Source organism: Falco peregrinus, chromosome 7, assembly GCF_023634155.1.
Source record: "Falco peregrinus isolate bFalPer1 chromosome 7, bFalPer1.pri, whole genome shotgun sequence".
In the NCBI taxonomy this organism is placed as follows: Eukaryota; Metazoa; Chordata; class Aves; order Falconiformes; family Falconidae; genus Falco; species Falco peregrinus.
This window is the reverse complement of record NC_073727.1, coordinates 85,869,182-85,895,320: the sequence shown is the minus strand read 5'-3', so window position 1 is coordinate 85,895,320 and position 26,139 is coordinate 85,869,182. Positions and strand designations below refer to the sequence as shown.

The 26,139-nt window shown below is 40.9% G+C and overlaps 1 protein-coding gene across 1 annotated transcript; it reads left to right on the top strand.

Annotated features, from left to right (window-relative positions):
- Positions 1-22,150: 22,150 nt before the first annotated feature.
- On the top strand, positions 22,151-24,944 carry CGA (glycoprotein hormones, alpha polypeptide). Its single transcript, XM_005236916.2, has 3 exons — positions 22,151-22,250; positions 23,227-23,411; positions 24,867-24,944. The coding sequence occupies exons 1-3, from the start codon at positions 22,151-22,153 to the stop codon at positions 24,942-24,944; spliced, it is 363 nt and encodes a 120-aa protein (XP_005236973.1).
- Positions 24,945-26,139: the final 1,195 nt, after the last annotated feature.

Sequence of the window (26,139 nt, the reverse complement as noted above, 5' to 3'; positions counted from 1 at the left end):
AGCTAGATACAAAGCTGTGGTATTTGTCCTGTCTTTGAATCCTGACAGAAACTACACAGTGGTAGATAGAGCTTGTGGAAGAGAAGAGGTGGTGCCTGACAGCGACAGGAGGGAAAGATGCTGTGCACAGAAGACAGTCTTTTCAGATACCTGTTTTCTTCATGGAGTTATGGGGCAGACTATGTGACAGTGAAAGAAAGTAAATATAAGAGAGAGGATGCTTACTATTGCAGGGGAAATACAATCAACGAAGGCATTTGCTTTACTGGAAAATACAGAGAAGAAAGAAGCAGGTGAGGAACATGTAGGTACGCGGAAGGACAATGAATCCCCTGGGAGAGGAACCCAAATCAACCAAAACAGTCCAAGGAAGAAAAAGATGGTGGAGGCTGAAAGAAAGAACAGAAAAAAGGTGGAAGACTGAAAGGGGAAGGACCCAAGTTTACACCACTACAAAGATGGAATTTGTTGTTAAGAGAAATTGACAGGCTTATTATTAGCATGTGCTAGAAATAAAGATTTAAGTTAAGGGCTTGTGGCAGTAAAGATTCCTTATTATCAAAAATTCTTTTGGAATTCAGATACGCTCTTCCCCACTCTCTTGTCACTGCCTTGACTGACTCAGTATTTCCACAGTGCAATGTGTTCCTAGCTCCACACTTCTATTCTCATGTCTCAAATAAACCTAACATGAAGAGGAGGCATATCCTATGACTTCAGATACTCTGGTTGTGTGTTTTGGGATGCTGGACCTGGCTAGAAATGCATAAGAGAAAAAGGAGTCTTTGTGATCTAAGCTCCCCTATATGTGGGTTATTTACCTATCAGTTGTTGGAAATAGCCTTAAGAAACAATTTATGTGATGTCCCACTACTGGTTTTAAGATGTTGGAAGAGGAAAATAAAGTGAATAGCAAGAGGAGTACCAGAGGTTAGGGCAACAAACAGCAAGAAGAAGGGGTTGGAGTAGTGGTGACAGTATTACTTAGACTGTATGTAGCTGAAAGTCGGGAGGAGGACTATTAATTCTTCCAGGGAAAATGTTGTGTTAGCAAGAAACAACTGTGATATTTGTGTATCATTGGACCCTAGGCAACAAAACTAGATCTTTTAGGGATAACAGAAGGTATGACAGAATAAAAATCAGGACAGGAACACAAAAATATTGAAACACTCATGGTGTTTGGGAGGCAAAGGGGGCTGATAGAGGATTAGTTTTCTCAAATGTGATAGATATTAATGAAACAAACAGCAACAGGAAAGATAAAGTAGAACTTGTCTGAGTCAGTTTGGGGACTAGTGGAAGGTGTCCCTGCCCATGGCAGGGGGGTTGGCACTAGATGATCTTTAAGGTCGCTTCCAACCCAAACCATTCTGTGATGAAGTGAGTTGGTGATGACAGCTGCATCTAGGTGGTCGAGGACTTACATGCGGAGAAGACTTGGCATCTGTCAAGTCTCTGAAAAAAAGTATCTGGAATTCATATCTCAGACAAGAGGGACATACCCAGCTGGATAAATAGCAACTTCAAAAGGGTTATTGGGAACAATCAAAAGCTTGAAAGGAATGGAACAAAATGATTGCTTGAAAAATATTAAGAAGGGTAAGAATAAAGTGAGAATTGTCAGAAGCCCAGCTGAGTTTCCTTACAAAGGAAATTAAAGCAGGGGCTAATGAGAAAGAAGAAATGAAAACGAATGTTTCCACATTTGAGGTGAAAGCAAAAAACCTATCACATACCCATCTGAAACATCAGAAGATCTTTATTCAGCCAGTAATTTCCATTAATGAAGTAGGTACAAAAATATGAGCTGTAATAATGAAATGTGCTGATGACACAAAATAGTGAGACACTTTCAATATGAGAAGGAGCAAGACTAGATGACCTTGAGAACCTAAATAATAGAATGGACTAATTTTAATAACACAACATGCAAGGAGACTGATAGCAGTACTTTCTGCTAGGGGGGAACCTCATTAGTTAGAAGTGACAGTGGATAGAAAGTGCTTATTGTATTAGTTGGCCAAGTCATAAATATGATCGAGCTACAAAAAAAGTTACTAAAATCACACAACATGCCAGGTCAGCTATTCCCTTTAGATACTGCAGATAAAAATATTGGTCTCATCTCATATGAGACAATTTGTGCAATTCTGGTCACTATTATTCAGAAAGGATGAGATTGCACTGCAGGGGGTACAGGGAAGGACTCAAAGGATGATCAGTAAAATAGAGAATCTGTTTTATGAGAGGAGAATAAAAACAGTTCATTTAGCTTAGTGAAACAAAAACTGCAAAGAAGTATATTTTCAGTCTAGAAACACTAAAAGTAAGCATCCGTTAGGATGAAAGCTTTTCAAGCTAAAGGGATTGTACTGTGTGAAGAAAAACTGGTGTTAACTTGAATACGTCAGAACAGACATAGCTATCATGTTAGACAATAAATAGTGTTATTTCTGAAGCACTTATGTGTTCCTCCACAACATTACAGAAGAAACTTGTGAAAACAGTAGAAAGGTAGATTTGTGCAAGGTGATCTGATCATGAAAACTGATTGCAAATGAAACACAAAGTCCAAAAGGGGGAAGAAAATTAATCTCATATAGTCACAACTTTCTTAATGATACTGCTGGCTTCTGTCAAGCCTGGGACCATTTTCACATGTATTGAAAATTACTGATGTAGGTTTATATATTGCTCAGTAATCAAAGTGGTCTAAAAGTCAGCAAGAAAAAAATCAACTGTGCAGAGTGTGGTCTGTAGGTTGTCTTCTGCATGAACAGGGAGGAGGAAAGGAGGAAGTTTTTGCAACATCCATTTTCATATTGCATGGAGACTCTTTCTACTCCAGAGGGAGCAAATTAATGATGAGGAGGACAGCACATTTGAAAATACAGCCTTGGTCATGGCTGGAGCTGTTTTCTCAAAAGGCAATCTTGCAAAATAATTTCAGAGCTACCTTAAAAGCAAGGGGGTGGTTATGTTCTAATTTTACATAATTTAATACAAACCACAATACTCTTACCTGTAATTAATGGTGCCTTTCTACTTTTCCAATTGTCTTTTCTGTTTATCATTTTCCTTTGTTCGCTTCCCAGTGCACACTGCCTGAAGCTTCAATAGTTTTATTGTCACTGAATCTAACAGAGTTCTAGCTGCACTTCAAAAAAATATTAAAAGAAAGAAAGGGTGTCCTGGAGATGGAGATGTTTTCTCATATTTGCACTCTTTTCTTCATTTCCTTCCCCATTTGACAAGATAGCCATTTAAATGAGGAGGATTCCACAGAAACACTTTATTTTATTTTATTTTAATTTTGTGTCTAAGAATTGGATCTTTTTCATGAGCCCAGAAAAAGGGATTGTACATCAGGACAGGGCACCTCTTTTGTACAATTTGGGGAGAATGGGGAAAGAGTTTATTTAAAATAATAACTGTGAATATCCTGCTAAGAGGTAAAGCAAGCATTTGCTGGTAGGTGTGAGGTCAATTAAAGGAAGTTTTGGGTTTTTTTGTTGATCTGCATTCCTGACTTGGTGAGTTATTTTACAATCAGTTTATTACTTAGTAGTGGGACACAGCCCTTCACTGTGATAAAGCTGAAAAATGCATTGCAAGAGTATGTTTTACAGCAACATAATTATTTTTAAAAAGACTACTTCACTGAATTTTTCATCAAATTAGTACTGAAAACCTTTGGTGTAATGCAGATTCCAGTGTCAATAGAAAGAAAAAAAGGTACAGCCTGCAAAGGGCAGGAGGACAAGGTAGAGGGATGGGTTTTAAGCACGGGTAGTATAAATGTTCTGTAATCCCTTACCATTCTCTGACTGATGATGAACTACATGTACTGCCTGTTACAGCAATATTGATTGCAATCAGATGATAAAATCATTGCACAAGAGAAAGAAACCACTGCAGTGAAAATGAAAAGATGGAAATGTAATGAATTCTTGATTGAAAAATGATTTCTTGGAATAAAATGAAAAACTCATAGCTGAGGGTTAGTCATGGGAATAACAAAATGCTGGAAAAAAATAACCATTTTTAAATAAAATTCATTTCAAATTATGTATTTATCTTCAACAGCCATCCCACACTTTTCATCAACATTCCTGATGCTGCAAATTTTCCTCACTCACAGCTTTAGCTTTACTTACAATTAATCCACTGGTATTATAGTGATGGAGATTCTTGCTGGAATGCATTAACTTCCTCTCCTAAATCCCCCCTCAGGCAAACCACTTGAAAAATATTTCCTTTGTCTAGGGGACACAGTTTAGTAGCTCTCTTTTTACAGTGAGATAGCAGTTCTTTTGGAGTGATTTATGCATGCTATTCAAATACAAAAAATTCATTAAATTATGTTACATTAAAAGATCTGAGATGTGCATTTCATTACTTAGGCACCATTGTGTAGGGGAAAATGTAGGTCTAATCCTGTTGCTGTTAAAGCCCATGCTTACAGAAACATTGAATCATTGTGGTGTGGAGTTGCAATGAATGTGAAGTTACTAGGAGCTGAGTAACTTTTGACTTACAGATACCAAACAGACCTTTCAAACTCATGGATGACCACATATACCTTTAGTATTTTTATTAATCACACAAATAAAGTTGCTACGTGCTATTTCAAAAGAAGTAGGATCAGGACTTTTGGAGGGAAAACTTCACAGCCTCTGAAATAGCCTGTTTCAATGCTCCACAATCCTAACTCTTTGAATGTAATCATAATACCCGACTTAAATCTCTGCTGCAAATTCATCTTATCTTTGTCCTTCCTCTAGTTGTCACGGTGGAACAATGGCCACCAAATCTTTTATGGCAGCTTCCTACGTTTTAGAGTGCTGCTGTAATGTTCCACCTTGATCTCTTAATTTCTCAATTTACTGCCCTGTTTCTAAGCCACATAAACGTCATTCCTTTAGCTTTCCTCACAGCTGGTATTTCCTAAACTCTTCTTGCTGTCATACATCCCCCCTGGTTGATTGCCCTTATCTTTCGTGGGCTACATGACCAATGCCAAAGCCAGTACTACACTTGCTGGGACTTCACCAGAACTGGGTTAAGTGGAATAATTCACTCTTTGTCAAAGTCATCTAGTACACCGTTGACTCTTTAGTTTGTGATCTCCCACATTGTGTTCTGCCTACACAGTAATTTCCCTTTCTATATTTAACTTTCTGTCCTTGTTAGATTTCTCTTTCCAAAGTGGTGTTTGTATTTTGTCTGGTTGATTTTAGGCTGTTTCTTCAGTTTTGGGGGCCCATTTTTAGTGTTATTTTCATACTTAAAAGCACTTTGCCACCTCCCCCAGGCTGATGTCACTGCCAGACTGTGGCAGTGCACTCATCTGCCGTTACCCAGGATGTTCATGGATGTCGGGAATAAAAGTGGCCCCAGGACAAAGTCCTGTGACTCTCCTCTGGAAAAACCTGCCCAGAATGGCAGCAAACCACCAATTACTGAACTTTGAGAACAATTTTTCAAATGCTGTGCACCTACTGGCTTGCTAATTACCTCTGGAATGCACTGTCGTGGCTTGCTTAGGAAAATGCTGTGTGGGACAGTGTCAAAAGCTTGTCATTGTCAAGATGCATCATATCTGCTATTTGCACTTATTTGCTAGAGCAATTATCCTGTCAGAGGAGGAGATTAGCATCAATTGGTATGATTCCTTTCATGACAAACCCATTTTGACTGTTTTTTAATAATTATCATCATCCTCCAGGTATTTACAAATTCTTTATTTAATAATTTGTTCCGTTTCAAGGGGTGAAAGTTAGGTTGACAGGTATAAAATGCTTTAAGTCCTCTGTCCTCTCTTTTAAAAATAAGTCTTGCATTTATGCTTTTTGAAAGTTTGAACCTTCCTTGCTTGCTGTTATTTCTTGAAAATGATCATCAGTGATTCAAACGTTGCTTCAGCTAGTTCTCTGAACATTCATGGTGAATTTCTCACTAATACAGCTCACATAGCTCACTAACTTAAACACCTCTAATGTCTTTTTCCCCTAAGTATCTCTAACTTCCCGCCCCCCACCCCCCCCACCCCCCCACCCCACCCCCAGTATCATGGGATCAAAGGCTGGGCTCTCTAAGCTTGTACTTGACAATCCTGATACCATTCTGCGGTGTGTGTGCTTAGTGTCAAAAAATTGTTGTAATCAGCAAAGCATGTGTGCTTATGTACAGCCCTGCTCAGCCAACGTGTGGGTACATGATTAAATGCTTCTGAAATCACTGGGACTTGCTACATTACCAAAGTTAGCAAGACTTCACACCAGTGGCTGCTCTACAAACAACTGCACATGGCTCAGCTGGGGATCTGGTGTGATCCCCTGCACTAAATTGTATTTGACCGTCTACTCGCTGTTGGAAATTACATCTTTTTCTGCATACCGGGATAGAAGGAGAGAGCATGTTGGTGGGGAAGAGAGAGGTAAGCGTGGTCACTGCTGGATGTGCTGGGCTGCTGCTGAGGTGTTAGGCTAGGATGTGTGCCAGCCTAGCCTCAAGCACCGAGCCTTGCCTTTGGCCTCGGGCAGATTGCTTGGGTGAGCTGCATGCCGAGCAGGGAAGCGTGTGCAGAGGTGCCTAAGCCATGCTGGTCCTGGGTACACGAGCAGTACAGCTGTACCGGGATATCTGTGACTCTGGTGACAAGCCTTGCTTCTCAGCTGAACTCAGTCATTCAGATGTGGCAGCATGCTGCTGTGTCTCCGCTTCTTTTGGGACCGAGCTGGTGTGTTTGTACGGGGCATACCACGCTGGTGGATGACCTGGCACTATTTGGTGTCTGCAGGATGCCTCTAGATCTGCATCGATACCCTCCTTGGCCCTTTTTAACCTGCTTTCAGAACCTCAGTATCTGTAGTGATGCTCTGAGATGAGCTGTAGTGGTTGAAATAGGGAATAGATACAGTAAATTTAGGCAGCCTTTTAAAAAATGAGTTTTAGTCTTTCGGGGCTTCCTGTGAGCTTTATCTGACCAAATGTTAAGAATCTGAAGTACAGCGGTGGATGCCTACATTTGAGAGAGTTGTGTAGGTTCCCCTTTTAACCAAGGAGAGTGATCAGTTTATCTTGTCCTGAGACAGTTGTCAAAAAGAGGTCTACAAATGTCTTTTTTCTCTTTTGATTCTAAGGGAATCTAGACAGTCAGCTCAGGTGTCTATATGGCATTGTAGTTGCCTGCATTCGATGAGACAAATCTCTGGCTTATTCTAGTAAATTTTGCACACTATGTGTAGCCATACCCTCAAAAATGCATTCCAAATACAGTAAATAATGAAAGTATCAGTTCATATCCACGCCTGCTTTTTTTCTCATTTCTCTTCCCCACTCTTTCATCTGCATTCAATTTTATTTTATTAGACTTTAATTTGCTAGACTGATGAATCACTTTCTCCATGGTTAGTGCTTGCTCATTCCTGGTTTGTAGATGGTACAGACTGCAACTTTGTATGTAGGATTTGGTTGAGTGGGAGGGGAAGCATGTGCATAGGATTTTAACAACTTCTTGCAAAGGTTTGCTAGGCCACCACCCAGATACCTCGTGACCCAGCAGTTGTTTGTGGACAGCAGGATGAGTAACATAAATCAAAGGTAGGCAGAGAGGACTCTTTTGTATACCCTGTGAAACGGAACCCTTCGCTCACTACATTCCCTGTCCTGCCTGTTTGCACAGAGCAATTCTGTAAGTTGTGCTCTGAGGACTACTGATCGTATGTCTATGAGTTCACAATTTGTTTAATATAGCTTTTTAAAGCACACTACTATGAGTATCAGGGCTGAAAAATTTCCCAAGAACATTGCTTCCTCTGTTTCACTGCATATTAAAGCAACATCAGTGGAAGAGCTAAAGCAGCCAGCCAGGAAACTGTTAAAACACAAAGACATTGGCACTGAGCTTTACTTTTCCCTGTCAGAGTGAGCTGATTTCACACATGCAATCCTTTAAACCGATAAATCAATGGCAAACTCGTGACTTTATTTGCTGTAATGAATCAGTTGTATTGCCCTGTTCTGCAGCATATCAAACAGCAGCAAATCTGGTTTCACTGGCCAGTGCACTCCGCCTGCTTCAGTGCTGGAGTGAAGCTCTGCTTAAAATAAAAAAATTCTTGTTTCAGCTTGATAAGGCATATCAGATATTAACATTTGTTACCTAGTGACACTTCACTTGGTGGTATTTGGTACTGGCCAACAGAAGTAGCAGAGTTGTGCTAGCTCTGAATTACCCATCTAACATATAGCTATGACATTTTAAATTTTAAAAAATATCGAAACAACTCTAAAGGATGTTCCCAGGAAAAAATGCAGTCAGTTAACAAATGGTGGCATTGAAATGTTTTTATTAACTTGCTAACCAAAAGGTCTGGCTGCCTTTTTGGAGCAAGGTGTAGCACACTGCTGAAAAAGACATCAACATCCCAAAGTCAGAGCTGAGGGTTTACTTGGAGGATTGTGTGTGGCACTCACCGGCATCATTTTGCTCTGGTTGGTGAGTGTCTGCCTGTACCAAAGACTAAAAGCTGAAGGACCTCAAAACAAGTTTCTGTGAAATCAAAGCAAGTACTGTTAAATGCATTTTGTGTTAGTCTGTGGGCTTCTTTATGCCTATCAGGCTCTACGTCTCTGTGAAGTTATCCCTAACTGGGAATAGCTCTGGGAAGGTGATTACGTTTCTGAAAGTCTGCTTACTGTCATCACAGCAGCTGCACTTGCAGCACCATCCTTTGTAAGGATGCGGTGCATTACCTTCTTAGCATCAAGCAAGCAGAGTGTTGGTCTGTAATGGTTATACTGTCTAGGAGCCCTGATCATGGGTAAAACCAGATTGAATAGAAGGATAGCATTTGCTTCAGAGAATTTTCAAGCTAAATATCAAATGAGTCAAGAGATGACAAATGAACACAAGCAAAGGGAATGAATCGAGGAGGTAGTTAACAGATAAGATCAATTCTTGCCTTCCTCCCCTTCCTAACCTCCTAGATGGGCTGTAGGAAGTTACAGAGAACTTGGGAAACAGCATGGACCTCAGATAGTCTAAGTGTAAAAAACCAAGCATGATTGTTTTTCTGCATATTAGCCACAAAACAAAAGATGCTTTGGGCTGGATTCATCTGGTCAAGTGCAGATATCTAAAAAAATGGGTACGACTATTGAAGCCATTTTTTTTGACCAGCCTATAACCAGTGGAGAGAAACAAGCAATTGTAGGACATCACCCATTTCATCCTAAGGAGAGCGCTAAAATAGATTAGGTGAACTGCTCTCTGAAAATGCCTGTCTTCCCATTGACTGTAGAGGTAGCCAGACCAACCAGCTTGGACACTGTCCATCTGTACCACAGATGTCTAAAGCTGGGAGGAATTGAATCCCACTGTGGTATCTTCTCTCCTATGCACTTGTGCAAGGGTAAAATATCAATAACCTATACTTCTTGACAGCTTATTATTGAAGTGCATCCAGAAGTTTGCATGGACAAAATAATTCCTTACTGTTGAAGCAGGGAGTGATCCCCTAAAGCATTTCCCACTGCATTTTCCATGTCTGTAAAGAGGACACATGCACCATCTAGACTATTTGAACTAGGAGATTTTATTTAAACTTTTCTCAGCTCTTTCGTTTTATAGTCCAACCTTAGCTACGAAATAACCTGGACCACAGAGCAATATAAAATAGCATCTTTAAAATTTTTACTGGTTTTTGGACCACCTTCCGTGCCCTCTCCCTCCCCATAAATTTATAGCTTAGACCTTTGCAGTCAACTTAGATAGACATTTAGCTTAAATTTGAGTCATAGCTGTGATTCATGGCTGGCCCTCTGAGGACAGTCACGTAATGTTGCTGGCAGTGGATGGCTACTGTTCTGCCTCTTAGAAGTGGCTAAACTTCAACAATGTGGGAAATCAACTCTCAATATCCAGCTTTCAAAGCACTGTAAGATCTATGTTGAAGTGTTATTATGTAAATGTAAGCCCTTTTTATTTCTGAAAGGCAACTGTACGGAGGTGGGCAACATTGGCCTGCTTTACTTTCCAATGTGGCATTAATTATAATGCACTAGCCCATTTTCCATGCACTGAGTCACACTGATAACCCAATACCGCATGTAATTCCCTTCATTTTTTGCTCTGAAAGTCTCTGGCAAATGTGAAACATATGCTACACACAGTTCCTCTGGAGGGGCAAGTGGCTGAGTGAAGGAATTGTTTAGATGTGTGATCAAACGAGACCACTGTGAGTGTGGGAACTGACCTACAGCACCGCATAGACCTAGAACTTCATCTGGAAATTTTGGTGAAGCCAAGAACATCAGTTTGAGGTCTGATGTCTTCAGAAAAATGCCCAAGTGGGTGGAGTGGGAGGAGTTTGAGGGAACAACTTTACCCCTCCAAAGCCAGTATGAGATGGCGAGTTCTCTGGGGCAGAGGACTGTCTCTGCTTGGTCTCGATGTCGGTTCCTTAGCTGCTGCTGCAATATGGTTCATAAGTATGGTGGATTTTTTATTCAGCAGAATAACCTGGCAGCCAGGTTTCTCTCTGCAGTGACACCAGAGAGGGTGACAGCAACCTGGTAATAAGCCTCTTGGTAATGTGATAGAAATAAGCTATTTTCTTCAGAATCCCTTTTCCAGTTACGTTTCTATGTCAGTGCATTTTTTTTTATTATCAGCACTGTAGGCTGCTTCTTGCTTACTGCAGTTTGATTGGAATTTGATGAACTTCAGCGATTTTTCTGCTTTCATTTGTAAAAAGCAAGAAATACAGTTCTATGAAATGTGAAAGCAATTCTTAATAGAAATGTCCACTAATGGAAGAGGTGATACGGTGAGCACATGAACGTGTTCAGATTTCGGGCTAGGAAAAGATAAGAGCTAATTGTCTGAACAATTATTTCTGTATTAGATAATGAGAGTTGCTGAAAGTGCTAGTTGTATAAATGAGACATCCTGCATTATTGATCAGGCTTCTTTGTTTTAGCTGCTCTGGATATACATTCCACTTTTACATGGCAATTTATCAGATCTAAACCTGACATGAAATGATCCATTCATATGGTAATTTTTTTTTTCATGAAAAAAGCTAAATACTGAAATATGTTTAAAGTAAGGCTGCATTATTTATCTCTCATGGACTACCCTTATGGTGCAGGAACATTTTGACATAATCAGTTTGATCAGCAGTCTATCTAGTCTAGTGTTTTACCCCTGTCTGATAATAAGCACTTGACGTTTCAGGAGTCTAACAAACCTGGTTACTCCAACTGCGCAATGTTATATGTAGCAGGAATAGTCCTTCCTGACCTTGTGAGCTGGTTTAGTCATCATATGAGGTGTCGTTACTTTTATTAATTAACAGTAGAGATAAAGAATATTGAAATACAATCTCTAAAGCCCTTGAGGTCAAACCTACACGTTAATGGCATTTTGTTTGCCATTCCACAATGCTGTGACAGTTGTAATATTATCTATTCTAATTTTGCTCAAAGAAATTGGATTTCAAATAAACCTATTCCAAATAGAAGCATGAAAACAGAGCTAAACAAGCCATCATCCTGTTAGAACCATAAGTTGCCTAATAATGTGTCATCATTAAACATTTTGACTTTGACAAGTTACAATAAAAAAGGGGGAAAAGCATGGTATTCCTTATGATCTTACTATTTTTCTTCAAAGGCACAATTTTTACTTAGCTTTGGTGAAATAATTATCATTGCACATATTTCTGAAATGCAATTATCAGTAATGTTAATTCCTTTGAAAACAAAAAAAAAGATATGTATTAGTGAACCCACTTTACACTATGGTTTTAGAATAGGAGAGGCTTTGCAGTCAATTATTTATGTGCAATAAGTACTGAAAGCCTTATTATCTCAGAATAATCAATGTTTGGCTGAAGGTTGAGAACACTAATAGCTAATCTTAAAAGTCCTGATCCAGTGTCATTTGAAATAATGGCAGAACTCCCATTGATTTTATGTGAAGGAAGATGCGGCTGAAAAGTATTGCTTTGAGAGATAATTTTAGATAATCAGTTGCCAACATCTGTAAAAGAGCAGAAAGCTTGACTTTTGCTTTCCACATATTATGGTATGAAGTATTTCAGCAGACAAGAGCTCCTGACTGCAGAATGGTGTATATCTGTATTTTCTGTTGCCTTGGGGAACCTTGTCTAAGTGTATGTCTACTCAGCTGGTGTTCCTGTCTCTGGGAATAAATGGATTGCAACTGGAAAATTTACGAGCAAACTGGGAAGGAGAGGGGAGACTCAGTGAAATATTGAAATACCTGTATATCTTTTTGTTCAACATGCAAATTACTTCTTTTTTCCTTGAATCCCCAGCAAATTTTTCTCTCCAGGATATGCTCTCTCTCATTCTGGTGGGGCCATTTGTTGTTATCTCTCTTCAGCAACTCCGATAAGTTGCCTGCATCAGTGCAGAGTAGCTTGTAGTATGTGGGAACCTCTCTCCTCCTGGTATGCCTGGGAGATAACATGAGAAATGAAGGAAGTGACACCAAAAATGCAAGAGATAGTACCAGTGCTTCAGGATACTTTCTGGTGCAGGGTATGGTGCAGGCTTGGGCTCGTGTGTGCTGTGTCAGCTTGCAGGGCAGGGCTGGCCAAAGAAGCCAAGGAGGTATTCACAGATTGCAAGGGGATAGGAAAGAGAAGCTTCTGGCGTTCAGCGAGCCATCCCATTCTCAGGTTGGGGGGCTGCTGTTTTCTGAGTTTGGTGAAGGGTGGATTTTGGCTGTGTTTGGAGGAAGTTCTGAAATGTGATTTGATTATTATTTTTTTTTAAATTCCTCCAGAACTCAACCTGCTTGTCCATCCAAGCCAAAAATGCCATCAGAACTTCATTCCAAAGGCTGTTACTTCTCATTTGCTTATCTACAAAGAGTAGGAAAACCAAGAAAGAAGGCAGGAATGGTTCTAATTAAATTAAATTAAATTTTTAGAAAAGTAGGTGTGCTCTGTACTGTCTCTTCTGTTGGGGCAAGATATAGGAAACCTTGTATTGCCCTTATTAAAAGTAGGTAGATTCTGTTTAATAGCGCTAATCTGTGACCATGCTTGTGTGGGTGTGTCTGTTTATTGATTAAGTGGAGTTATTTTGAATGGAAGAGTTTATTTTCTGAAGCGAGGGAGCCCTTTCCCATTCTTTTGCTGACAGCAGGGATGCCCAGCACTGTCAGTGCTGAATGGCAAAGTAAAAAAGCTTTCCTCTAGGGAAGAAGAGGCGGCATCAGGAAGCAGCCTGCAGATAAGCAGATATCACTAAGTAGGGAAGTAGGACAGATACCCTGAGACAGCATCTGGCAGAGCAAGGGAAGAGACATGAACTCTCCTTTCCAGAGAAAGCCAGAGAAGGAGCTGTAGGGACCCAGCTCCTCGAAAAGAGCCAAAAGTTCTGAAACTCCATAGTATTTAGGTATCAGCTCACACTGATTTCGGTCTTAACAAGTGCTATATTTAGTTTCATTTACGGTTCTTAGTAAAGTCCCAGTCCAATTTAGGAACATAGCAGCCTCAAAGAAACTTGAACATTTTAGCAGTTTGTTACCTTTCTCCACCCCTGAATAGGAAACAAAATACTGACCTTGCCGAAGCATGTTCGATGGTCCAGTTTGGTGCACATATTTGCCTATCTTTTCATCCATATACTTATACAGGTTACAAAATCATATCAGAGTGTATCAAAAAACCTGTTAGAGTATTGTTAAGCGATTTGAGAACACCCTGTTTGATAAACTGGAGCCCCCCCTCCCCAAAACAGTGAGCCACATTCTCTCATTTCTCATTCAGTCACACATTAAGACAGATTTGACCAAGTATTTTTAGTTGGAGATTTGGAGCGGCTAAACTAAGAAATCCTCTTAATAAAAATAGGAGCTTTTTTTAAACTGTCTTTTATACCAGTGTAATTCCATTGACTCCACAAGATTTATTCCTAATACATTCTGATAGGAAAAGAGTACCAGGTTGTGGGCACTTTTATTTTTCTTTTACACTGTGGGGATAGCCTTGTCACTGTGCTTGAGTCATTCTAATGAAAGAACTATTTTGTACAGCATTTCCTTTTTACTAGTTGATGACATACTGCAATACACAAGCAAATAAGTACCAAATATGAATATATAATACAATCATTACTTATTTTCCTGCTGATGAAGATAGTTTTCTGGGTTTTGTGAAGCATCACAAGTCATCTTGGGTTTCCCTTTGGACTGCAAGCTGGAGTGAGTATGAGATGGGCAGCACAGAGCCAAGTCAGAGGCACTCTGTAAACTTAAGCAATTTTCATCGATTTGGTTTGAATGACAAGAAATATTAAGCTTCTGCCTTCCAGGGGAATATTTCTCAGTAAACTATGTTTACCAATAGCTTTCAAATGTCAGCCTTATGCTTTTGTTATTAAATGAAGCAAGACTGTAGGGAGAGAGACTTTTTTTATTATTATTTATCTTTTATTAGACCAGCTCATTTTGTTGGATAAAAACAAGACAAGCTTCCAGGTACAGAAATCTGTCTTCAGTTTTGAAACAGAAGCCAATTTCAAGCTGAGCGTAAGCTGGGGACAATTGTTTTGAGTTTAACTTTGTTATAGTGATCAGTTGAACAAACAGAAGAGAAAGAGGTGTCCAACCCCTTGAAGCAGGTGAGGATGTTAGTGAAGTCAGTGATAAGGTTGCAATAAATGTGTCTGAAATAACTGAGTCAGGGGGTGCTGCCTGTATTAGAAAGAGAGTCAAGGCAAGGGACAAGAAAAGAGAACCACAGAAATCTGGACAGGTGCAATTCACCAAATCTGCCTATATAATAAACATTCTGGAAGAGACTGAATGGCAAATCAAAGCCTCATTTTCATAGAACATAAGAAGCTACAGGGGTCCCATTCAATATTGCATCTCCAACAACGAGTGACAAAAAGTAGGTGCTTAAAAGGTAATTCTAAGCCTTTTGATGTTTAGGAGTTTCTTAAAGCTAATAAAGTGCTCGTAAATCTTTAAAGATGAGACAGTGAGCAGTCCAAGCTAGTTACCCTGGGCTCTCAATGGTGAAAAATAGGTGCACTGGAAAAGTAACTTGGTCTTGTATCAAAACAGATGTTTAAGGCTATTTCTCTCCATTGACTATAAAGGCAGTCTAGAGCAGTAACTCAGGTTTAGACAGCTAACTTCTGAAGTGAACTTCTGACAGCTGAAGTGACTCTCCCTCATGCCTCCAGGACCTGAAAACACAACAGAGTTGCAGGAATGGCCTTAAGAATGACCCAGGACTGTCTGCATTGCCAGGGGCTGTTCCCGGTAGGCTTTGGATGTGTGCCTCCCCTTTGGGAAGGGGAAGGGAAGAGCTGAGTGGATGCAAGCCCTGCTGTGCTGCTTGGCCTCGGTGCCAGAAGGTAGAGTGGGACCTGTCTTATTTAGCCAGCACTGGCATAGACTCTGTCACTTGGAATTGAGGACATAAAAGTCCCTAAGCTTTTAGAATCTGCACCCTAGTGCAGTTTTCAGAAGTGCCTCCATTGCATTAGCTTTACTAAAAACAAGATGAGATCTTGCCAGAAATCTTACCTTTATTAAGGTAATCTTTCTGTATTTATCCCTGAATTCATTCTCTGGGCATTAAATTCAAATGGAGATTCATCTTGTAAATGTTTGTATAGATCACTGCTGCTCTTTGTTTTGTTATTCTTTGCTAAAAAAATGCCATTGCTGTACAAGTGTTTTATTTTTGGTTGGTTGTTTGTTTTTTTTAAAAAAAATATTATTCTCCAGTTTAATAAGAAGCATTAGGAAACCTTAGTAACTCTTCCTTTTTTAAAATGAGATTGTGTTCACTGAAGACTGCAGCAAATGACTGGATGCTTGATATTTGAGTTCCCCAGGAAACTCATACAGCGTTGGGTTTGTGCTCGTAAGCTGACCTTTCTTTCATTATATAAGGAAAAAAAAAATCTTTGTGGAAGTCAAGTTGCAGATAAGATCAGCATGGTGGGCTGGTAATTACATAAAGTAATGTTCAGTCATTAGGTAAAATGTACAGTTGATCCTATGGCTTAGATGTGGGCGAGGAATGTAATCTAGCTTTACTGGTATAAAAGAAAGATGCAACTTTTTCATACATCAGTTTCAGGAACGTACATCCAAGCGTCAAGGACAATTTACCTTCAAACACCATCCTGCAGTTTCTCAGCTGTCTGATTTATTCTTGTTGAACAACTGAGGTAATATATTTTTAAATTTTTGTTACTGTTAAAGAGAAACAATTGCATGTGTTTTGACATTCTCTTCCCCTTCTCTCCAAAAGTTTTCTTCTCCTTCCATTCTGTGAGTTTTTATTTTGAAACTTAACTTAAGGATTGCTTTTAGACTAAAACATCAGTGCTTTTGGTTAAACTAGCTTTGTAAGTAAGAGAAAACAAGGTTTTAGAATTGTACTAATGTTTGTATTTTGTGATTTCTCCTAGGGTCTAGTAATTCTTAATCAGTAACGTTGTGTTTTTCTCCTTGGTCAACAGTGTTGCTGTTAAATGTTGAATGTTACACTACCTGTGGTGTGAATACATCTTTTACAGTCTTTAAATTGCCAGTCGTGATTAAACATGTTAAGGGAAGGGAAAAAAAAACCCAAACACGTTAGTGAAGGTTTCTCGGTCTTCAGCAGTTTGCTAGCCGATTGCTGTGTGCATGACACTGGGCTGCAAGTGGAGCACTGGCAGTTGTTCATTGTAGCTGTCACACAGCGGTACCTCGTGTCCAAGCATCCCAGAAAGAAATGAACACTATGTGCAAAGTGTTTTAACTTCTGTTGGATATGACAATACCACCCTATGAAAAAGTATGGAAGGACATCCCAAGTTTACGCTGAAAACATCAGGTTATTTAGCACAATCAGTACAAAGGATGCCCGCTGAACAGAGCTTGCGGGCATATCTGTTCCAGGATATGGACCACAGGGTTAGATGAGGGATTCTGATCCAGTGGAGCCTCAGGTGAATGTAAAAGCATCCACTGAGTCCCGTGTGTACCTGAACAGAAGACCTGTTTGCAAATACAGATGATCCCCTGTCTTTGTGATGGTAACTGGTAACATGACAACTTATTTACAGGAAAAGACAAGATATTGTAAATAATGAGGTGAGACTTTTAACTGCTAGGGAAGACTCAAAATTACCATTTTTCCGAAGAGATGCTGAAATTCATGCATTATATAATGTTCCAATCGCTTAAGAAAGATAATATTTAATAGGGCAAAGTAAAAGCTTCCTTTGATGGTGAGATGAAATGTAGTTAGTGTAGACGTTAACTGGGTTAGCAGCATGGGCACAGTCAAAGAACCAGGTAATACCATTAGGAAAAATGGCTGTTGCAATGGAAGAGTAAAGGAGATCACATCTGGGTGCTAGTGACAGCTAGCTCTTTGGTGGTTTTGGTATGAGCCTGACAGTCCGACTCAATAGAGGAAGTGCAAAACTGCAATTTCAATTCCCCTTTTGGTTATTGTAATGTAATGTAAGTTAAAGAACTTCCCTCTGGGATTGCCTGAAACACTTGTACCAAATCGTAGCATTGTGTGTTCTTGGAAAAATTGGGATGGAGAGTGCCACCGTGCCTTCAGCAAAGAGCATGAAATCACGGAATAATCAATCAAGGGTTATTCCTGTGGATGCCATCTCACTGGAGCCATTGGCACATCCAGACTATCAGAAGGCTCAGGATGGCGTGGAAACAGGTAATTTGGAAAAGGCTGTCTGTCTTCTCCTGCCGGTGCATGAGCCCCTCCAGCCGGCTTCTCACGCTCTGGGGCATGTCCCCTTGGATAGAGCAGGGCTTGACATTAAACTGTGGAATTGTGTCCCACTGTAGACAAGTCTGCCGGCAGTCACACCCCCTCCATGAGGCTGGAGAGAGTATATATAAATAACCTTTAAAAAAGCCTTATTTACTAGAGAGAGGGATCCAGACAATTTATTCAGCACAACTCCATAGATGCAGCTGAGCTCACTTCAGTTCCCAAAATGTTTGGCAGGACCGTAGGAGGCTGTGGATCTAAGTGGTGTGAGGGATCACCTTTCTCCTGAGGACACAGGTACTCTTGTTGAGGGAACAGGGTGCAGAGAGCTGGCAGCTGCTTCTCAAAAACCTGAGAGCCATGTTCAACATTTCCATGGATCTACCATGTTAATGGCATCCCCCGTTTCCTTTGTTGCCTGTTAACTAACATCACAAGACTATTTCTCGTACTTGAATGGGGTTTTGGTAAAAGCTCAAGCAGAAATGAGTAACTACAGGTTGCACTCAGCCTGCATGTGTACATACATACATTGAACTGGCTTTTTGATACCTCTTCCAAATGCTTCTTTCCAGTGCTTCCACAGCTGCTGCCAGCGGGTTTTCTTCTTCATTACTGGCTCCTTTCAACTCCTTTGTGCTCTGTTTTCTGCCAGCATGAACTGACTCACTGGGCAGGTGGGAGGGAGGAAGCCAAGTTACTTGTACCCAGAACCCAGCCCTTGCCATTCATTAATTGCAACCTCATTGGCCTCTTAGCCATTCAGTTTAGCTGGGCTTTGGATTGGTCTCTTATCTCTAGTTTTTGCCATCTTAAATAGAAAGAGGCTTGTTTCCACTTTTGCACATCACTCCTGCTCATAAACTTTGTTTCTTTCCACTTTGCTAACCCCAGTCAGGCAAGGGCCATGTGATTGTCATCCTGCATTTGGTTTCATCCTCATCTGCCAGGGCATGATCTTTTTCTGATTGCTGCAAGGATGGAGCTGTCTTTGATTTTTTTTCCGGGTTTCAAAGCTACCTTCTAGGGCCTGTGCTCCACTGCCATGTGAACTGCTGCCTTTGATGACTGTACTATAGGTCTGTTTACTCAATGAACCAAGACCTGACCTGTGCGTAGCAGCCTCACATCCCTATATATCTCTGGAAATTTGTGTAGTGATGGAGCATCCCTTGCTCATCAATACAATTTTTTGCACACATGCAGGTGTGCCAGATAATGATATCGGGCAAGTGGCTTCACTCGTTGGACCACCTCAGGTTTCCCTCTCCCTCCAGATGTGCGCAGGCATTATTTGAACGTTTGCATCATTGTGGCAGTCCTTGTAGGGATTCTGCTGGGTAGGTGCAAAATCTACAAAGAAATGCATTTCCATTATGTGAAAGCTATCTTTGTTTAATTATACTTGATTTTCTACCATCTTTCCCAGTTTGGGTTGGCAGTGCCTTCTCTGATCAGTATAGCAAGCTTAAATGACGTCTACACCAAATCTCAAGATCAATTTCTTTGTTGCTGGCAGAGTTGTCCTTCTCATTGTCTCCTCATTTTCAGAAATATTTGGGGCCATAATTTGATCTGTCCCTGGATAATATTTATCATGGAGCAGCAGCATTGACTGGTGTATTTGGAAGAGAGCCTCTTAAGTAGTTAAGGACTGAATGCCTTTTTTTTTGCTTGCTTGCTTGCTAAGCACTGTAGTTTTTTAGTATCTAAAATGTATATATCTGTTGTCAGCTTGGGGCCTTATCCCACAGATCAGTCATTAGCACATCATGCTCTTGTGTGACAGTTTTAGTCTTTTGAAGTCAAGGGATCGGGTGATCTATGCAGGCACAGAAACACTGTCCAGAAGATCCAGTTGCAGTCTGGAGATGCCCTCAGCACTGCAGCTCCGGCTGTGCCCAGACAAGTTGTGGGTTAGCTCCAGGCATGGCCTGGGGCATTGCCTGCAGAGGTGGAGAGAGACCTGTGTGATCGTTTCTGAGAAGGCAGGTAAATAGTCTGGTGATTGGAAGCTGCTGGCTTGGGATGCTGCCTGGGGTGAAGCCAGTCACCAACAACTGGGGCCAGCGAAATAGGCACTGCTGCTCCTCTCTCTTCAAGGTGAAGGTGAGCGGTGCTTAGCCCAGAATCCCTCACACGATCATCTGCAAGGGCAGGGGAAGTCCCCCTGTTGAAATGTGCTCTGTGACTCAGCAATAAGAAGACCCTGAAACTCAATCCCCCAAGGCAAGGCTGTCCCCCAGCCAGCCAGGCTGGGCGAAGGAGCGCTGCTGTCTCTGTCACCTGCACAGGCTGCCCTGCTTTGGGAATTTAATACTTCAACATCCTTTCTACTCCTTTGCATATATCCTATATCCTCTTTTGTCCACGGACCCAATTACTTCACCATGGGATATGAGTAATTCCTGTTCATCTCTAAAGGGCGGGCTCAGCTCTATGCTTTGGAAGAAAATAGTTTTAAAGGGGGAAATTCTGCTTTCTGAGTGAGAGATTGGGCCAAAATGGTCTTTGCTTGGGCACAACAGAATTGTCAGTACAATAAGGAGGCTTTAGTGCTTGAGAAGGAAGGTTACAAACTTCATACCTAAATTACTACATTTTAATACTGACAAGAGCAGAAGTGAGGCTCAGTGTTTTTTTTATGTGTTCTTAGCTCAGCTGAATCCATGATTTTTGAAAGTAGCGTTAGCTGACCAGTTGTTTATGACATGCAGATCTGAAAATATGTGTGGCATCTTTAGCCTAACTTAGATCCTGCCTGACCTTCCAGTAAGGGAGGTCCTCCCAGGTCATGCCATAGGCACACAGCAGTTCTCTGGCTCAAAATAAACAACAAGTTTTTATGACCATTTTTTTTGTCTGAGCAGGCTCGTACGAAATACTTTTTGGTAACTACCACAGGACCTTTAAAATTATTCTGAAGCATCGTGCTCATCTTCATGTAGCCCTTACTTAGTAGATCTGATGTTTGGATAGAGAGAGAACTGAGGTTTCATTCCCCCCGCCCTGACCAGGAAATCTCATTGTGAATAATAATGAAAAAAGTAGATTAATTTAAAAAAAAAAAAACAAAAAAACAAGCAGAGAATTTTGTATGATATTCATACTGTTACAAACTATATATTCTGTATCTTTAATATTATGGTTCCCCCAGTTATTCGTATCAGAGATATGCATTACCCTGTGGCATAGATTTGATCTGGATCAAATATAGCCACACAACTACATTTCTGTTGAATTACCCAGAGAACAAGCGATATGCTATTTATGGCCACTTCATCTTGTGCGCTAGCTGTAGAAGGACAGATGTGCAGTGCTGCATGTAGCCTTCTTGCACAACATTAATCTATGGAAAAAAATCGTAAAAGTTTGAGCCAACCAGGATATATTTATATCAAAGCAGCTTTCTGTTACTCAGAGCCCAAAAGCCAAGGTGCTGCCACAGTAAAATGAAGCCTAAGAGCCTAAAAGACCCCTGACCCTGGGTGGTGGAGGTGGCCCTGGGGCTGTTTCAAGCCCTCCTGAGCTCGGTCTGGCACTGTGTCTCCCCAGGTGCTCTGGAGCACGGTGTGCAGTGCCTCTCTAATTACATAGATCGGAGGAGCTTTCTCCTGCCAAGGGACAGGACTGTGAAAATCCGTTCATGGGGACTTTTGCACTAAAGAGATCATAGAATCACAGAATCATTTAGATTGGAAAAGACCTTTAAGTTCATCGAGTCCAACTGTTAACCTGGCGCTGCCCAGTCCGCCACTAAACTGTGTGCCCAGACATCTGCCTGTCTTCTTAATACCTCCAGGGATGGTGACTCCACCACTTCCCTGGGCAGCCTGTTCCAATGCTTGACCACCCTTTTGTGGAACGAAATTTTTCCTAATATCCAGTCTAAACCTCCCCTGGCACAGCTTGAGGCTGTTTCAGGAAATTATGTCCTGATGTGAAATTATTTTCTCTGAAATTAGTCTCTCCATATCCCAGATTCTGCAGATTCTTTCTTCTTCTCCATAAGCGCTTGCTGGATTTATCCAGTCTACCATAAATATTAGACAGTTATGACATTTGATATTCGTGTGTTGTGGCTTATGTTAATATTCAGAAAAAAATTGTTAAGGCCAGAAAGAAAGGCAGATTTTTGTTCTTGTGATGAAGGCAATTTTCTAAGCCCATAAAATGCACATCAGTACACTGCATTTTCAGTTTCCAGTCCTGGTTCTAAATTGTCTCTGTTACTTGCACTGAACGCGCTTTATCGGTGTGTAGCCTGGATACCAACCAGTACTACACCCAGTTCAAAACAGTCCTTTAAAGATGTGTGTGTTTGTGTTTCCAGACAGATCATGGATTGCTACGGGAAGTATGCAGCTGTCACTTTGACCATTTTGTCTGTATTTCTGCATCTTCTTCATGCTTTCCCCGATGGAGAGTTTCTCATGCAGGGTAAGCTGCTCTCAGCATTCAGGAATAGGGCAATTAGTCGTAAAGAGTATTAATTAAGTTTTCACAAGTTTTATAAATGTGGTCATAAATCTTATCATTCAGTTGCGTTTATTGACACTGAGATATGCAGGTATAATAAATCAAGGTAATTTTGCTATGAGTATGCTTCCTATTTCTTCTCTAAACTTCATTTCTTCAGGTCAAGAGTCTCCCAGATGACTGTGCCTTCATGTTGACGTGGGTGATCTTAATCCTTGAAACATTATCAAATAGAAGCGTTTTGGTTTCTTGTACTCCTGAAATCTAAATGGCAACATAATGTCAGGAACAGCAGAAGCCTGGCTTCTCCTCATAATATGCATAATATTTTCCCTCTGTAGATCCCAGAATATGGGATGTTGGTGGTGTAGCAGTCTATAAAAGGGGCGTATTAGGAAGATTTTATTATTTTGCGGGGGGCGGGGGATGCGTGTGTTTGAAGGTTGTGGTTTTTTTTTTATTCGGCCTCAAACTGAATATAGGAAAATGCAGCTACAAAAATCTCGGGATCACTGGGCATTTTAAAAACTTGATAACAGAGTCTTGCCTGAAAACAGGGAGCGTCTGAGAAGCACTACAGGTCATGCTGGCGCTATTTATCTCTAGCTAATAGGAAGTTCTCTCGGGACAGCTAGTGCAGTAGGACATACAAAAAGCCCTCCACAACTGTCAACAATAGTGAAAAGAAAAGCAGAAAAGATACAATAATGCTTTTGCCTTACCTAGAAAGCCACGGTCTAGTTTTACAGCTGGTGTGTGTTGCAGAGCTGAAGGACCTTGAAGAGGGGATCTTTGGTGTCTGTGACTGTTCTGCAGACAGCAAGCAGCAGAATGTAGCCAGTGCTTCCTCTTACTGCCCGCGCTTTCCCTTTCTTCTTGGAAATGAAAATACAGCTGGAGACCGAGTAAAAGTCTTTTCCTTATATTTTTATGGCAGGTTGTCCAGAGTGCAAGCTAGGGGAGAACAGATTCTTTTCCAAGCCAGGAGCACCCGTTTACCAGTGCACTGGGTGCTGTTTCTCCCGGGCCTATCCCACTCCGATGAGGTCCAAGAAGACCATGCTTGTTCCAAAGAACATTACATCAGAAGCAACGTGCTGCGTAGCAAAGGCTTTTACCAAGGTGAGGGTGTGAATGAGACCCGTTTAAGCTTCTTTTAGGATGCAGTGTGTTTGACTGAAGCAGTGAATAGAAACGGATATGTTTTTGCTGGAGGACATTGGAAAACTATTTGAGGGAAGCACCCTTGGCATTTATATCCTTTGCAGTTGGGTTCTTTCTTTTTTCTCAAGAGGAAATTAAAGTGTCAACCAGTACTGAGTCTGATATTAAGTTGGGATGTGGAAATTGGTGCAATGCCACTGACTTCAATGAAACTGCTTTGTCTCATGACACCTGCAGTTCTGGTGGTGGACTTGTCCCCCTCGTTTCCAACTCTCCTACATGTGCACCTTGCCCTTAAATGCAGTGTGCATTGGATTTTAACAAGTCATTTTCCTTGCTTCTTTCCTGCATAGGCAGGAGTTCTCCAGGAAGGTGGCTGGTCAATACTATCAATTACATATATGGGAATGAGGGACCAAAACCATCTGTGCTCATTAGATTAACTGAGATTGTGTTTTAATAATATCACCAAGAGGAAACTGTAAGCGTGTGCAACTACTTTGAGCATTTAACACACTCATCTGCAAGGATCTTTTAAAGAGAGATTCTGCCAAAGTTGATTATATTGGGAGTGATTCTGCTCCTGGTAAAGAAACTTTAAATTGGATGTAATAAACGGTGGGCTAGTTGAAACAAGCTATGGTGTCTATCCTATGGTGATCTGAATCAGGCTCATTAAGTGTGTCAACTGGAGGCTCAGTTCAGTTGGCCACTCACAGATCTGGTGCCATTTGAGATACCCTGGGGTGCTGAAGACACCTGTGTATGGCTGGCAGACAGGACCCATAAAAGACCTTCTAGAGTGGCACCTGGAGGGTTGGCGAGATCCCCTCTGACATCTCAAATGGCAATTGACAGCTCTGTGTGTGCAGCTGAATGGAGCGCTGGCGCTCCACTGGCTGTGATGAGAGCCCAGATACCTGACTTACCTACAGCTGAACCCATCCTGGCTCTTCATCTGAGTAGAGCATAAACCTTTTTCTAGACCACCAATATCATACTTGCCCTGAGGCAGCAACTAGAATTTGATTGACATTAAAAATGAAGATGACTTGTTGTGTTTGTGGCCTCAGTTTTTTTAATCCCCATGTGAAATATTATGAGGACACTGCCTGATTTTTCATAGATTGGTTACTTGACATCTTTTGAAAATTAGAGACTTTAAGATATGCCAAATTAAGGACACCAGACTATGTCACTATTGAAAACCTTCTCTTTATAGCTCCGGAAGTCACTGATGATGTAGCTTCACAGGCAGGCATCCAGAGGCTGTTCTAGTACACACACCCCAAGGAGTCTGTGTACCTTGTGGCTAAGAAAAGGGCTCCAGACAACTTTCACTTGAGAATGCTGGTTTTACTGTGTAGCTAAATCTAATTATTTGTTATATGTGTGTGTTTTCTTTTTTTTAAGATTACCCTTAAGGACAATGTGAAGATAGAGAACCATACAGACTGTCACTGCAGTACCTGCTACTATCATAAATCCTAAAGCCAGTCCGTTTGTTAATGATCAAGGACAACGGTGAATGGATTTCAGCTTTTATAGCACCGCTGTGTAAAATCTTATGTTTTCTGGTCAAGACACTGGGTAGTCCTTTGAATAAGATGGATGGCTGTTTTATTTCCTCTTTGCTTCTTCATGCATATAAGTAAGTTTAATTATTTCCATTAGGGATAAAATACAGCACTTGCATCACAACCAAACGCTTGATCTATTTTTAAAATAAACTGTCAGTTAGATCATCAATGTTTCTTGAGGAAAAATGATGATTTAATAGCTTAAAACAAAAATGATTCTGCTGCAGTTAATTTCTAGATTATTTTTTTTTTTTGTGGGAGAGGGAGGGAAAGAGGAAGGGAGGGATGGGAAAGTGGACAGAAAAAGAAGCAATAATTTCCCCTTATTCATTTAGCAACTAGATTTTTTGAAGACTCAACAGTTTGGTTCTCCTGTTTCTCTTCTGGTTTTTTCTTTACCTTATGGGCAGAAAGTGTAACAGTGTATCATCTATGCACAGTGCTCTGTCTTTCTGTGCCATCTTTTATTTTTCTTTGAAGTTAATCTCCTCCCATATAGACGGGTAAATGGATGCAGAATCAGTCATTATAAAGGATTTTACAGTTTCAGGTAGCAATGTGGAATAGTGGAATAGAGGAGCGGTGCAATAGTAATAGCTGTGTAAGGTGTGTCTGAGCAGCATGGTACAGGGCTTTAGTAATACCCAAATACAATGTGCTGGACCCAGATACACAAATGGGAAAGGCAGGAATTATGTTAGATGAGAAGAGAACCACAGAATACGTACTCAGAATCCATGACCTTAATAACATAAACTGGGATTTTAGAGATAGTATTTGTTCAGTTCTGGTGGGTTGGATTCAGGTCTCTGGAGGAACGGCTTGCAGGTCTGGAGCCCACCCATGGGAACCAAAGTGAGTGAATTCGCCTGCTCCTTTCCCTAATTTTTGGGGTGAGAACACCAGCCTTGCTATGGTCGTTAGCTGCAAGGGTTTAAATGTGCTCATTCAAAAAACCTCAGATATATTTGTGGGGGATTTCCCTGCAGCAGATGCTGTGAGGGTAGCAGTAAGAGCTTCTAATGGGGACAGGGAAAGCTGCCTGAGGTGAGGCTGTGAGGGTGGCTGGTCTGTCCTGGGGCACGGCCCTAGCTAATATGTGCTCA

Coding starts and splice junctions, on each gene's coding strand:
- CGA (XM_005236916.2), top strand. CDS start 22,151: ATGGATTGCTACGGGAAGTATGCAGCTGTCACTTTGACCATTTTGTCT. Junction 22,251..23,226: donor TGGAGAGTTTCTCATGCAGG/GTAAGCTGCTCT, acceptor TTTTTATGGCAG/GTTGTCCAGAGTGCAAGCTA. Junction 23,412..24,866: donor TAGCAAAGGCTTTTACCAAG/GTGAGGGTGTGA, acceptor CTTTTTTTTAAG/ATTACCCTTAAGGACAATGT.